This window comes from Halichoerus grypus, chromosome 3 (genome assembly GCF_964656455.1).
Source record: "Halichoerus grypus chromosome 3, mHalGry1.hap1.1, whole genome shotgun sequence".
NCBI classification, from domain to species: Eukaryota; Metazoa; Chordata; class Mammalia; order Carnivora; family Phocidae; genus Halichoerus; species Halichoerus grypus.
In genome coordinates this window covers 228,805-243,455 of record NC_135714.1, presented here as the reverse complement: position 1 = coordinate 243,455, position 14,651 = coordinate 228,805, and the positions used below count along the sequence as shown (strand labels likewise).

The following is a 14,651-nucleotide window of genomic DNA, read 5'->3' as shown; positions in this document are numbered from 1 at the left end:
AACACGAGGTCAGGCGCCGGGCAGGAGGTAACTCCCCGCGGGAGACCGGTCTTCGGGGCGGGTTGTCAGACGGACGGACGGGCTGGGGCTGTCGCTGCAGGAGGAGTGGCCTCTCCGAAGACCGCTCCTTCCCGGCTGACAGGACTACAGGACGGTGGCAGGATGTGCATACCTGAAATTCTTCGGACACACATTCCCTGCCTGCCCTCTACGAAGGTCACACAGATCTGCGTCCCTGACGGTGCTCCATAATGCTCCCCACACGGGATGTCGTCAGCTGGTGCTGGTTGAATAGATAAAACGCTCTCTTAATTTTAATTCAACATCTTTCATTTACTCAGTGCAATTTTTGGATATCCTGTAGTTGCCGTATTTATGATTTGCACATTTCAGGTGAATTTTCTGTTATTTACTATAGCTTTCTGTGCTTGCCACTTGCCATTGAACTCTGCAACGTCCCGGGTGTTTCCACTGTGTGTTCCTGATACCGTCGGCTTGTCAGGGTTTGGGGGGGCTTCCTTGTCAGGGGCTGGACTTCCCACTTCCTGGCATGTCTGGTAATTTTTCACTGAGTGCTGGACATTCTGAGTTTCACCCTGTTGGGTGCTGGATATTTTTGTTTTCCTAAATATATTCATGAGCTTTGTTCCAGATGTGGTCAGGTTGCTTAGACACTTGGATTCTTTCCTGCCTTATTCTGGGGCTCCGTTCGGCAGGACCAGAGCTGCGCTGCGTCTGTGGGTACTTTCCCCCACAACCCAGGCCAGCCCTTCTTCCCGCTCTGACAGATAGTTGCGCTGGGGTCCGGAGCCTTTTCTGGTCTGGCTATTGGAGCACTCTCGTTAAGAGGCAGAGACTGTCAAATTGGGTAGAAAATCAAGACCCAACTTTATGCTACCTAAAAGAAACTCACTTTAAATATAAAGGTGCAAATAGGGTAAAAGTAAAAAGATGGAAAAGATAAGCCATGCTAATATTGATCAAAAGCAAGCTGGAGTGGATACGTTATTATCGTACAAGGTCGATTTCCGAGCAGAAGCTGTCACCAGGGACGAAGAAGGTCCCTTCCTGGTGACAGAGATGCTGATGGATTAGGGGGATGTAACAGTGTCAACCGTTTCTACACCAAAGATGAGCTTCAAGGTACATACATGAAGACAGGCATGCAGAGCTTAAAGGACAAATAGACAAATCCCCAAGTTCAGGTGGAGATATTCAGTAGTTGGTAGAACAGACAGAAAAGCGGTAAGCACATTCAAGACTTAACAACACTGTCTGCAGACCTCAGCTGATTGACTTCAGAGAATTCTCCCAGTGAGGGCAGAGTGTACATTCTTCTCAGACACACACAGAACAGGTACGAAGCTAGAACGTGTCCTGGGCCATAAAACAAGTCATAGTGAACGTGAAAGATTTCAGTCACGCCAAGTATGTTCTCAGACCGCAGTGGGATGGAACAAGAAATTTGGAAAATCCCCCCAAATACTTGGAAACGAAACAGCACACTTCTAAATAACTCATGGGTCTGAGAAGCAATCTAAAGGGAAATTAGAAAGTATTATAAACTGAGGGGCGCCTGGGTGGCTCAGTCATGTAGCGTCTGCCTTCTGCTCAGGTCATGATCCCGGGGTCCTGGGATCCAGCCCCAGGTGGGGTCTCTGCTCAGCGGGGAGAAGCACACTAAACACCCCTATTCAAAAAAAAGAAAGGTCTCAAATGATTAACCTCAGCTTCTAACATCAGAAACCAGGAAGAGAAAAGCAAATGGAAACCTGGAGTGAGCAGAAGAAAGATGATAATAAAGTTCAGAGCAGAAATGAATGAAATGCGGGAAAAAGAAAACCAAAATTTACATCTTTAAGATAAAATTGGACTTGTATCCAAAATCTATAAAGAACCCTTGCCATTCAATGATAAGAAGACCAGCAACACGATTAAGAAACGGGCAGAAGCTCAAGGCCGTGGACAGTAACGCTTGCTTTGCTTGTCAGGGCCGGGTTGGGAAGTCAAGGTCGGCATCGTGGTGTGGAACCACGCTGGTCCCAGGTGCCCTGGACGTGATGTGTGGAGAGGGGCCCTCCAGCACCGGGGTCCTCCTCCCCAAACCCAGAACCTCAGTCCAGCCTTGAGAAAAACATCAGACAAATCCTAATTGTGAGACAGAAAATTCCCGGAAAGTCCTCAGAGCTGTCAAGGTCATCAAACACAAGGAAAGCCTGGGAAACTGTCAGCCAAGAGGACCTAAGGAGACGTGACCGCTGAATGTCATGTGTGTCCTGGACACTGGAGCAGAAGGGACATCAGGTAAAAACTAAGGAAGTCGGAGCATGGCACGGACTTAGTTAGTAACACCATTATCAGCGTGGCCCCTTGACTGTGACAAATGTATCACATTATTGTAACGTGTTAGCAGCAGGGCAGACTGGTGCTGGGTATGTGGGAACTCACTGTACTGTCTTTCTCCAAAAATTTTCTGTAGATCCAAAATAAAAAGTTAGTTTTTGAAAGTGTGCAAAAGCTTTGAATAGGTATTCCACCAAGTAAGATGTGAACATAGCTACTAAGCACATACAAAGACACTTCACGGCCACCTGGACGTTTGGAATCTGAAAACAAGAGGAAGTGTGGGCACGGATGCAGAGAAGTGCAAGTCCTTGCTCAGTGCTGCTGGGGCTTCAATATGGTGCGACCACTTTGGAAAACTGTGGCAGTTTCTTAGAAAGTGAACCGTAAGATACCATGCAACTCAGCAATTCCCTGCCAGGCCTCTGCCCAAGAGAACAGGAAGAACACGTCCACACATGTGCAGAGCAATTCGGTGAAGACCCAAACTGGAAACAGCCCAGATGTCCATCAACAGGGGAAGGGATAAGCCGATCACGTCCATCTGTGTGATGGGCCCTACTCAACGGTAAGAAGGGATGAACTATTGGTGCACATGACAGCATGGATGGATCTCCAAAGTACTGTGCTCAGTGGTGGACGCAGACCCCACCTCCCCAGTTACTACCTGTTCTATGATTCCATTTACACAACTTTCTAGGGAACACACATGAATCTGGGAAGGACAGAAAGTAGGTCAGCAGTTGCCAGAGGGGGCTTGGGGGGTGGGATTACAATTATGCTTCCATAAAGCTGTTTTTAAAAATAGGTTGTGCTCGTGAGGGCCCCCATCTGCGGTGGTGATGCGCGGGTCCCCCCACAGCCCCGTCCCTGTTGGAGGTAGGACGGGGCTGGGGGAGGAGGCGGTGGACAGGCAGGGCAGGGGTCTCAGGAGCCCCCGGGCCTCCTCCTGGCGAAGAACGTCAGTGCCCCCTGCCTGCCCCTGGCCGCAAGGGTGAAGGGACAGGGCCAGCTGCGCAGCGTCCGTCTGTCCGTCCGGGAGAGAGGAAGGCAAAGTCAGGCGCCAGGTCAGCCGCGGGGCCTCAGAGCAGCGCTGTTCTAGCGGGCGGCGCGGACCGCATTAGGAGCATCATATTTTTCTAATATAGAACCAACTTTACTTCCCTAAAATGGACCCACTCCACTGAGAAGAAATTCTGTTTTGCTGTAGAATTCTGCAAGAAAGGCCCACTTCCCTTCCCTAAACCCAGCTCTGGTTTAGCATTTCCACTGTTGGAGGAGAAGCTGGGCCATTGCTCTCTCTGCCAGTTTTTGGCATCATTCTTATGCGGATTTCACAAAAATAACCTGGGGAATTTCCTTCTTTTTTCTCCTTTCCAAGAACATTTAAAATATCATTGGAATTATCTTTCTTAAATGTTTGAAAGAATCCATCTGTGAATTCTTAGACATAGTTCTCCGTTTTTGACAACATTTTTTAGAAAAGCTGCTTCGTTCACGTTTTCAAAAGTATTGGAATATAATGTATTATTTGGTCATTTAATGCCCTTACAATCCGCAGGGATTTCCTGCACGTTTTTCCTAATTCTGGATGTCTTTATGCTTTCCATCTTCTTGCCCCGAGCAGGCGGCCCTGCCCGAATCCTGAATCCAGCCCGCCCCGTTGTCTTCCTCAGCGCACTGACTCCCCCGTTCGCGGTGCCCACCCCTGCCTCCTGCTCACCTAGGTTCTCTCTCGGAGGCTCGAAGCCAAGGTGTGGCTGGGGTGTTCCTGCTGCCTCAGGAATGGGAGTGTTCGGGGGAATTTGCAGCATTGGCCGCCCCGCCCCCAGGTTTTGCAGGATCAAGTCCTCCTCGCTCTGCTTCCCAGACAGGCAGCAATCCCGGTTCCACTCCGATTCCCTAACTCATTCATCGTTAGAGAGGTTTTACATTCACAAGGGCCTGGGAGGGGGGTTGTTCCTCGTTGTTCATCAGGCCCTCTCCTGGGGGCCGCCGGAGATGTGGCCCCAGTCCTAACGCATTGAGGTTATCTCTGCAGCCTGACAGGCTTTTTTCAGACATAAGAGTGTACGTCGTTTTAAATTTGTGCTTCTCGTTACTGTCATACAATATTCATAGAATAAAATGTGCAATTTTGACCATTTTTAAGTGCCCAGTCAGTGGCAGGAAGCATGTTCACACTGTTGTCCCCACCCTCCACCTCCAGAACTTGTTCATCTTCCCAAACTGTCCTCATTAAACACTGACTCCCCACCCCCAACACCCACCATCCACTTTCTGTCTCTATGATTTTGCCTACTTGGGGAATCTCCTAGAAGGGGACTCCTACTGTATTTGTCTTTCATGTCTGGCAAATTGCACTCGACATGATATTTTCAGGGTTCATCCATGTCAGAATCTCCTTCCTGTTAAAGGCTGAATAATGTTCCCGAGTGCCTGGACCACGTCTGTTCATGCATCCATCCGTCACTGGATAGCTGGGTTATCTCCACCTGTCGGTTATTGTGAATCATGCTGTCTTCAGTTCTTTTGGGTGTGGACCCAGGAGAACGCTTGCTGGGTCACGTGGTGATTCTAAGTGTAATTTTTTGAGGACCGCCCACACTGTTTTTGATGGTGGCTGCAACATCTTACACCCCGTCACCCCCATGGTGCACGGGGTTCGTTTCCCCACATCCTCGCCAAGGTTTGTTTTCTACCTTTTTTTTTAAAGATTTATTTATTTATTTTAGCAAGAGAAAGCACGGGCAGGGGGAGGGGCAGAGGAAGAAGGAGAGAAGCAGCCTCCCCGCTGAGCTCAGAGCCCGACATGGGGCTCGATCTTGCCACCCTGAGATCACGACCAGAGTCGAAACCAAGAGTCGGACGCTCAACTGACTGAGCCACCCAGGTGCCCTTCTGTTTTTTTAAAACTATTATTATTATTTTTCAGTAGTCATGGGTGTAAAGTGGTGTCTCTTTGTAGTGTAGAACAATATTTGGTTGCTTTTTGTAAACATGCCCTGAGTTTGAAAAGGACTCATGCTATTTTGTTCAGGGTTTAGGTTTGGTGTGAACCTGGTTTGTAACCTGCCTATCCTTTTTCTGTCTTTTATTTATTTATTTATTTATTTTTAAGATTTTATTTATTTATTTGCGAGAGAGAGAATGAGAGACAGAGAGCACGAGAGGGAGGAGGGTCAGAGGGAGAAGCAGACTCCCTGCTGAGCAGGGAGCCCGATGCGGGACTCGATCCCGGGACTCCAGGATCATGACCTGAGCCGAAGGCAGTCGCTTAACCGACTGAGCCACCCAGGCGCCCTCCTTTTTCTGTCTTTTAAATAATCATGAAACACGGGTGTGTTCCCATATAGGGCTTTCTCTGCTGGCTTTCCAAATGAGGCATCTGTGATATTCATTTGTCTGTACCCAGCTCTCAGAGCTCCTGGTGGCCCCTCGCGCTCACGACCACCTGGACGCCCTGACCTGGGTGCATCGTGGCCAGTGCCCGTGTGGCCATGTGGCCGAGACGGCACCTTGTCTCCAGCTGTTTGCCGGGGCCGCAGCTGAAACAAACAGGCTGCATCGTGTCTGGGCGTGTGTTCTGCAGGGAGGAGTGTTTGTTTTAACTGGACCGTGTGGACGGGTGGGGCAGCGGGGTCGAAGTCTGCGTGGGCTCTAAATGTGCTGAAAACCGTCACATTGCTTGCCCAAACTGCTGTGACCATGGCCCTTCCCCAGACGGAGAGAGGGTGCGCCTCCCCAGCACTCCCCACAGCACGTATGGCCACGTTTTAAAACGGGTCCAATCTGATGACCTTGGTGCTGTCCCCAACTCTCTGGACGTTTCTGGGATTCACGGGGAGGAGGCATTTCCCCGTGGCACTCGGGTCAGGTTTTCTCCGACAGTTAAACTGCCAGATGAATCTTAATTTGGTCCAAACCCCAAAGAAAGAAAGAAGAAAGGCTTGTTGGTGTTTCGGCTACAAGTACCCCCCACACTGCACACGGTTAGGGTTAGCTTTGGGGTAATTGGCATCTTCATTGTGTCAAGCCTGCCCTTCAGGAATCCACAATGTCTGCAAAGCCTTACATTTAGGAGACATTTTCTACCTCCAGGTTCTGTGGATTTCCTTGTTAAACTTGTTCCTAAGTATTTGCTCTCTTTATAATTATTGTGGCTAGAACGTTGTCCCATTTGTGTCTCAGCCTGTTATTGATTAGATGGTGCAAAGCAATGAATTTATATCTATAAATATCACGTCTAGCCATTCTGCCATATTCCGTGATGAGTCGTGGTAGGTTTTCCCTGGATGTCATGAGTTCTTTAGGTATGTGACCACGTCACCAGCAAAAGAGGTAGGCGGGGGGTGGGGGGGGGAACCTGGTATCTTTATAATACTCATTTTATTTTCTTATGAAATTCAGTAGAACTCCAAGACACTCTCCCATGGAGGGTGGGAAGCCGCCCGTGTCCCTCCACCCTTGCAGCTGGATGCAGGGCAGGGGGGCCCCATGGTGGGCTGAGACCCCTGCCCTGCCTGTCCCACAGGGGTGGGGTGGCAAGACCGCAGGGAGTGTAGTTTTAATGTTGATGAAGCCCAGTGGATTAATATTTTCTTTTAAGTTCATGCCTTTTGTCACCTCTGTAAGAGATCTGTGCATAAGTCAAGCTCACAGAGATTATTCTCTTATGTTTTCTTCTAGAAGTTTTGTAATTTTAACTTTTACAGTTAGGTCTATGATTGAGCTTTGTGTAAGGAGTGAGGTAAGGGAAGAAATTTACTCATGTATTTATTTGCATGGGGATATCTGCTTGTTGCAGTGTTGCTTGTAAAAAGACTGCCCTTTCCTCATTGAGTTATCTTTGCAGCTTTGTCAAAAAAACCCAGCTGAACATATATGGGTGGGTCCATTTCTGGGCTCTGTTCCGTTCCATTGACCCATATGTCCACTCCTTTGTCCATACCCCACTGTCTTGATTATAGGAAGTCTTGAAGTCAAATATGTAAGTCCTCTAGAGTTAGTCTCCTTTTGCAAAGATGTTTTATCTATTCTAGGTCTTCTTCCATGTCCACATGAATTTAGAATCAGCTGGCAAATTTGTTCAAAAAAGCCTGCTTGCATTTCCTTGGGGTTGCACTGAACAAACAGACCAGCCCAGGGAAGACTGATGTCACAGCAGTATTGTGTCCTGGAACATGGTACATCCCTCCATTCATTCTGGTCTTCTTCAATTCCTCTCAGCAGTTCTGTGGTTTTAGGTGAAGCAGACTGGCACATCTATTAAGAACAGAGGCATAGATATTTTATGTTTTTGTCAGTATTTTTAATGGGATTATTTTAAAATTTCATTTTCTAATTGTTTGCTGTTCGTATATAAAAATACATTTGTTGCTTATTAATCTTGTATCTTGTGACCATGCTAAATTCACATATTGGTTCTAGTAGTGGTTTTGTAGACAGTCACGTTGTTTGTTAATAAGGGCAATTTTACTTCTGCCCTGTCAACCTTCATGCCTCTCTTTCTTTTCTTGCCTTGGTGCAGGAACAAGGTCCTTTAGTACAAAGGTGAGTGGGATCAGTGAGAGGGAGCATCCTTTGCTCATTACTGAGCCAAGAGAAAAATGTTCGATATTTCATCATAGACTATGACATTAGCAGTAGAGTTTGTTAAGATTTTATTTATGGCTCAGTGCATGATACATATCTTTTAAATGTTAGTTTGTTGGGCACCTGGGTGGCTCAGTCGTTAAGCGTCTGCCTCCCGCTCAGGTTGTGATCTCAGGGTCCTGGGATCGAGCCCCGCATCGGGCTCCCTGCTCTGCGGGAAGCCTGCTTCTCCCTCTCCCACTCCCCCTGCTTGTGTATCCTCTCTTGCTGTGTCTCTCTCTCTCTGTCGAATAAATAAATAAAATCTTAAAAATAAATAAATAAAATTTTACTTTGTTATTTGCCAAATATTTGTTGAGCACCCAGACATGCCAGACACTGTTCTAGGTGTTGGGGGCACGGCCATGAGCTGCTCTCGTGGAGCTCACTTTCTGTTGGCAGAGACCAACAAGAAAAAGCAAGCAGGGGCGCCTGGGTGGCTCAGTCGTTAAGCGTCTGCCTTCGGCTCAGGTCATGATTCCAGGGTCCTGAGATCGAGCCCCGCATCGGGCTCCCTGCTCGGCGGGAAGCCTGCTTCTCCCTCTCCCACTCCCCCTCTCTCGCTGTCTCTCTCTCTGTCAAATAAATAAATAAAATCTTAAAAAAAAAAAAAAAAACAAGCAAACAAACTTACAGTATCATTTCAGGTAATGCGACCTGTGGGAACATAAAGCTGGCTGATGAGGGCTGTTTTCTCTTCCCTCGTTTTTATTTTGGGTTCATTATCAGATCTGTAATCCACAAGAATTTGTGGTGTCACCGAGGAGTCCTGGGTCACGCTTCCCCACCAGAAATTTATCCCAGTCCCATTTAGGGAAATCTGGTTCTTTCTCCAGGCTTCTGAGGCCCCACATCCGTCACTGGTCACGTGTCCAAGTCCCGTGTGTTTGTGGGGCTGCCCATCCCCTCTGATCCTGATTTCTGTCTCCCTCCACAGCCAGACTGCATCACACCACAGTGCACATGAGCTGTCTGCTCAGCCACCTTCTTCCTGGTTCTTTCCTCGGTGTCTGTCCTGGCCTTTAGGGGACTTCTAGCTTTTCTGTATGCAAAACTCTTAGCTTGTCATATTTCACAGAATTTCCTTTTTAACTCTTGGGGGTGTGATTGAGACTCACTTTGGGGAGAACTGACAGCTTCATTATGGAATCTCCCAGGCATGAACATGACAATGTCTTTATTTATTTAGAAATATTTTAGTTTTCCATTAAATTTTGTAATTTTCCCATAGATTTATTTCAAGGTAAAAAATACTTCTCTCTTTTTAAAAATTGACTTTAATCTAAATGTAACATGGTATGTAGGATTGGATCCTGGAATAGGAAAGGGGAAAGCGGTGACATTCAGATAAGTCTGTAGTTTGCTTCACAGTCTTGCACCTGTGATGATCATATTAGCTCTGATGAGTGTGTGGCAGCCAGTGGGAGAAGAAGCTGGGCAGGCGTGTGCAGGAGCCCTTTGTACCTGGTGACTTCTATGAATCTAAAACTTTCCAAATGAAGTTTTAAAAATCAACAATAACTTACATATTATTTAAACATGCATCAATTCAATTACGTATAATGTACCATAAATGAATGCGCCACGGCAGTGACCACTGTTACAGGGTGATTAGTATGCACGAGGAGCCCCAGGAAAGCCTATCTGGGTTGGGAGCAGTGGACAAAGTTCTGGAAAAACAGCAGCAAGTGCAGAGTTCCTGAGGTGGGGACATCAGAGCCTGCTGTTCTACCCAGCTTCCCCAGGTCTTTGGAGAAAACTTCTGTGTAGGGCCCAGGCTGAGAAGCACCGGCTGGGTCTGCGCCCCCCAACCCCATGCACTGTTTTCTCCACCTCTCACCTGGAAATGAGGCTCAGAGAAGAGTGAGGGAAAGGGGGAGTAGACTCTGGCCTCCCTCCCCGCGCTTCTGCCCCATGGAGCCAGCGTGGGACCCTGGCTGTGGGACCGCGAGCCACGGAGTCCACCCACCTTCTGCGTCAGAGACTTGGACCTTGGGGTTGGGGTGGGACCGCTCGGTGTCTGTTTCCTCACCTGGAAATGCGGTTGGCAGCTCTGCGGCCGGGCCCTCAGGCACCTGCCCAGGCTCCCCAGCTTCCATGCCAGGACAGCAAATGGCCTGTGGGGTTTCCATGCCAGGACCAAGCTTCCTGCAGTTTCTGTTAATTCCCAGCCAGGTGGGGCTTCCAGAAGCCTGTTCTTCAGCAAAGCAGTGGAGGCCACAAAGGGGACACCGGGGGGCCAGTGGCACTCGCCACACGGTGCTGTGGACGCCCCGAGGGTGGGTCCTGTTCAGACAGTGAGTGGCTTTGCAGCCAGCTGGTGCGGCACTAACCCACACCGCCGTGGGGTGACCTCTGGTGCTCTCACCCCTGGCCTAGGAGAGGCCATGCAGCCTCCCAGAGCCGCCCCTCCGTCCGATGGGCCAGGTTCCCCTTGGCTTTCCCTAAGCCTCAGGCCAGGGTAACAGCCCAGAGCGCAACTGAGGGCCGGACAAGAATGCCAGGAATCCTGGGGAGCCCGTGAAACTCAGAGCCAGAAGGGTCCTGGGCAAGCCGCCCCAGGCCCACCCTAGTGTAACAGAGCTCAGCACACAGCTGGTGCTCAATAGATGCATTTGAGCACTAGGCTACAGGCCACGTGCTGAGTTGAAGAAGCCCGTGTAGGGGCCACCAAGTAAGGGTGCCCCCCCGCCCTTCCCCAGCTGTCCTACACTTTTCCCTCCCAGGAGAGAGAGGGGGTGAGACCATTCACCAGCTCAGCTTTTTTGTTTTGTTTTGTTTTGTTTTTTTAAGATTTCGTTTGTTTATTTTAAAGAGAGAGAGAGATTGTGAGTGGGGGAGGACTGGGGAGGGGAGAGGAATCTCAAGCAGACTCCGTGCTGAATGCGGAGGCTGATGATGCAGCGCTCGATCCCAGAACCCTGAGACCATGACCTGAGCCAAAACCAAGAGTCAGAGGCTCAACTGACTGAGCCACCCACGCGCCCCCCCCAACCAGTTCTGCTTTAATACGCCAGTCCTTCTCAGGAGGGAGGAAGAGCTGTTGGTCACTCTCACTGTAGTGTGAATTAGCTGTTCAAGGGGGGAGGTTTACAGAAAAGCTGTGGGTGGCCAGCAGGCCAGAGAAGTCGGGAAAATTACAGCTACTCCCTGGATTGTGGGTTGTTGCCGTCTCCCCCACGCCTGCCAGACTGAGAGCAGCTCGGGGCGCAGAGAGATTCTGCTTATTATCTGGGCAACTGTCAGAAGAGTGTGCAAGTGACTCTATGGCCTGGTTTCCCGTGAATCACTGGCTTCAAATCGGCTTTATAAAATTCTGCAGGAGTGCCTGAAAACAGACCCTGAGGTTTTAGTTTTCTGTTAGTCTGGATCTGTACCAAATACCCGGTGCAGGGGGGCTCCCTGTCCTCACAGTGACACGGTGGCCTTGGCGTCCCCACACTCTGAGACCCTGTGGTAGTTTCCAGCAGCTAGGAAGGCCCACGGGGGGTAGGCATGGCCCAGCCTGACGAACGTCTAGTTTTCAGCCCAGAGCACTCCACCAAAGAGTTCTCTCTCTCTCTTTTTTTAAGATTATTTATTTATTTATTTGACAGAGAAAGAGAGAGAGGGAGCGAGCGAGCACAAGCAGGGGGAGCAGTGGAGGGAAAGGGAGCAGCAGACTCCCGCTGAGCAGGGAACCCGATGCAGGCCTCGATCCCAGGACCCTGAGATCATGACCTGAGCCGAAGGCGGGCGCCTCACCAACTGAGCCAGCCAGGCGCCCCTAAGAGTTGTTCTCTTGCCACCAACAGCAAGTGGTCTTGCAAACCACGTCCTCTGCTCACACGGTTTGGGGGTCAGTCCTGAGTAACCGGCAGGAGCAGCATACAGCACAGACACCTGCCGGAGGGGGAGTCTCTCCAGGCTCAGGACTGCGCGGACCTCTGAGGAGCAGACTGAGTATGACAGTCCAGGAGGGCCAAGGAGAGGGAAACGGAGAATCAGAACACGGAGTCACTGAATTTAGAGAGAAGGGGGCAGTACGCAGCTGGGGACGGGGGCACTTCTGGAGAGGGGCAGTGATGTTCGTGCCCACCCACACAGACTTAACTGAGGGGGTTTTGTGCATTTCCACCTCACAGTTTACGCCCAAGGCGTGGACTCAGCTAGACTTGGCAGTGCTCATGTGGGCTCGTCACGGGTCAGAGGACAGAAGCAGACAGAAGGGTGTCGATGGGAGTGGGGATGGTTGGTCACTGGTCCTTGCTCAGGATGGCAGGCACAGGGGAGCCTGGGCTGGGGGGCCCCTTGCGGAGGAAGCATGCAGGGATGACGGGGACGCTGGCCAGGCAGGGCACCCCAAGGGGCTGAGCGCCCCAGGCTGAGATTGCCCCCCATGCCTGTGACGTGGGGCCGCTCTGCACCCAGGAGCCACTGAAGGGCCGGGGCTCACCGCGGGGCCAGCTGAGCTTGAGCTGTAATTACATGTCTCTGTCCTGTGGGTCGAGTCACAGAGGGCGTCCGGGGAGGTGTTTGTTGTTGCCTGTGAATCAGGAGCTCATGAGAAAAGTGGCGGCTGGTGCAGCAGAGAAATTAGGACCTTGGTGCTCCAACACGCGGCCTCCAGCAGCTCTGGGCCAGGGCTTACCCCCCAGTCCCTGCACAGAGCCTCAGCAGACACCTCGCCCGGGGCTGCCCCTCAGCCCACCTGTTCATGCATTCAAACCATCCCTTCCACCACCTTCTGTCGGACGCGAGCCCCAGAGAAGACATGCCCAGCCCCTCCCGGACTCACACGGACACGTGCACGCAGCCGCACACACAGATGGGCAGATGCACGCCCATGTGATCACACTTCCCTGCTAGGACGGACCTCCTCCCTCCCCTGACACACACCAGGCCAGGCTCCCCTCCATGGATAGAAGCTTCCAGAACTGGCTGGGGGTAGGGCCGGGAGGGCAGGAGCAGAGATGGAGGGAGACCCGAGCCCCGGGCCGGGACCCTCGCTGGGCAGCAGCGGCCAGCAGGGGGGAACTGGCCTGACTCACCATCCTTCTGTCCCCAGGGGCCACAAAAGACATGGGGAAGATGCTTGGCGGTGACGAGGAGAAGGACCCCGATGCAGCCAAGAAGGAGGAGGAGCGCCAGGAGGCCCTGAGGCAAGAAGAGGAGGAACGCAAGGCCAAGTACGCCAAGATGGAGGCCGAGCGTGAGGCCATGCGTCAGGGCATCCGAGACAAGGTGGGCACGGGGCGTGGGGACAGCTGGGCTCTGGCCAGGGCACCCCCACCTCACCCAGCCTGGACTGGGCTCTTCCTGCCTCTCCTTCGCCTGGCAGCCCGGAGCAGACCTTCGGATGGTACGCTCCGAAGCCCCGGGAGGTGGTCCGATGGGAGGGGAACAGGACAGGAGAGGTCCGCACACCCCCGGGAGTCCACGTCTGCTGGCTCGCCAGCTTTAGGGCTCACCCTGTGGGACACCGAGTCTTTCCTGCTCTCCACAGTGGGCCGGGGTCCCATCCTCATGATCGGGTCTCCCAGGCTCTCTGGACCAGACGGTGGTTTCTGCAGGAGAAGCCCTCCCGCCCTACTCCTGCTGGAGCTGTCCCTGCGGGCTGCCCAGGGGCACCCGGCTCTCAGGCAGACCCTGAGTGGGGTGAGTCATCATGGGCAGGGGACTGCACCCGAGCAGCCCTGGAGGGTCCTGATAGCTTCTGAGGTTCACAACAGGGTGATGGGGGAAAAAGGCCTGCAGACTGAGGTCTGGCTTGGGGGGTGGGCTTCGAGTTGGCAGCCACAGCCTTCCTGGGAATCATCTGGGCTCCCTTCCCCAGTGAGTGGGACGGTGAAAGCATTGTGCCAGTCACAGATGGGGAAACCGAGGCCCAGATTGGGAGGGGGCAAGGGAGGCTGAGCTGGCTGCGAGGCTCACACAGCACGGTGCCAGAGCCACAGGGGGTCCGAGCCCCCGGGGGTGTGTCCACGGCCCATCCTCCGTGGACCATCCAGCAGCCAGGTTGGAAGGGTGGGAGAGAGGGCAGGTGTTGGGGGAGCTGCTCCAGCTCCATCCAGGGTGGGCCAGGCTGGGTGCCAGGTGAGGAGATGGGCCTTCCCCTGGGGACCTGGGAGTTTCATGAGCCCTCAGCATCCCCCAAACCATATGGCCTCCCAAGGTCTTCAAGGCCACCCCGGCCCCAAGCCAGGCTGGGCCTCCTCCACCAAGGGTGCCTGTGGCCTGGCGGTCACTGGGTCCAGGTGCCTGGGTAGGAGACTCAGGAAGGGGGGAGTGTTGCCTTGCTTGGTTCCTTCCTGCCCCTAACCCCGATGACCCTGGCTCTGGGTTCTGAGAGAGGTGTTCCCAGACCCTGCGGATAAAACCTGCTGGTAGGGGGCTGGGTCCCTTCAGGAGATCTCCGTGGTCCCCGGCCTTGGACTCTGAGATGCCCAGGCTGCAGGGTGGCAGAGCTTAGACCGCAGGATCTTCCCACCTGCTGAGTTCTGCCTCAGTGTACCCAGGGAGGGGCCAGCTCCACCCAGCCTGAGGGCCAGGCCTCCCAAGGTGGGACGGCCCAGTGGGGTGCCTGCACATCTCTGAGCCCACGTGGGGCCCCCAAATTGATAGGGGTGTGGGGACCGCAAACCTCAACATCCCACCACTGGTCACTGGACACCTTTTCTGGGGACCTTCACAAA

The 14,651-nt window shown here is 52.2% G+C and overlaps 1 protein-coding gene across 1 annotated transcript in view; it reads left to right on the top strand.

The window, feature by feature from the left end:
• Positions 1 to 14,651, top strand: part of CPLX1 (complexin 1) — a 36,871-nt gene that overhangs the window by 14,814 nt on the left and 7,406 nt on the right. The window contains exon 3 of the mRNA XM_036094318.2: positions 13,025 to 13,200. Within this exon, the coding sequence (XP_035950211.1) occupies positions 13,025 to 13,200 (176 nt within the window). The remainder of the gene's footprint in view (positions 1 to 13,024; positions 13,201 to 14,651) is intronic.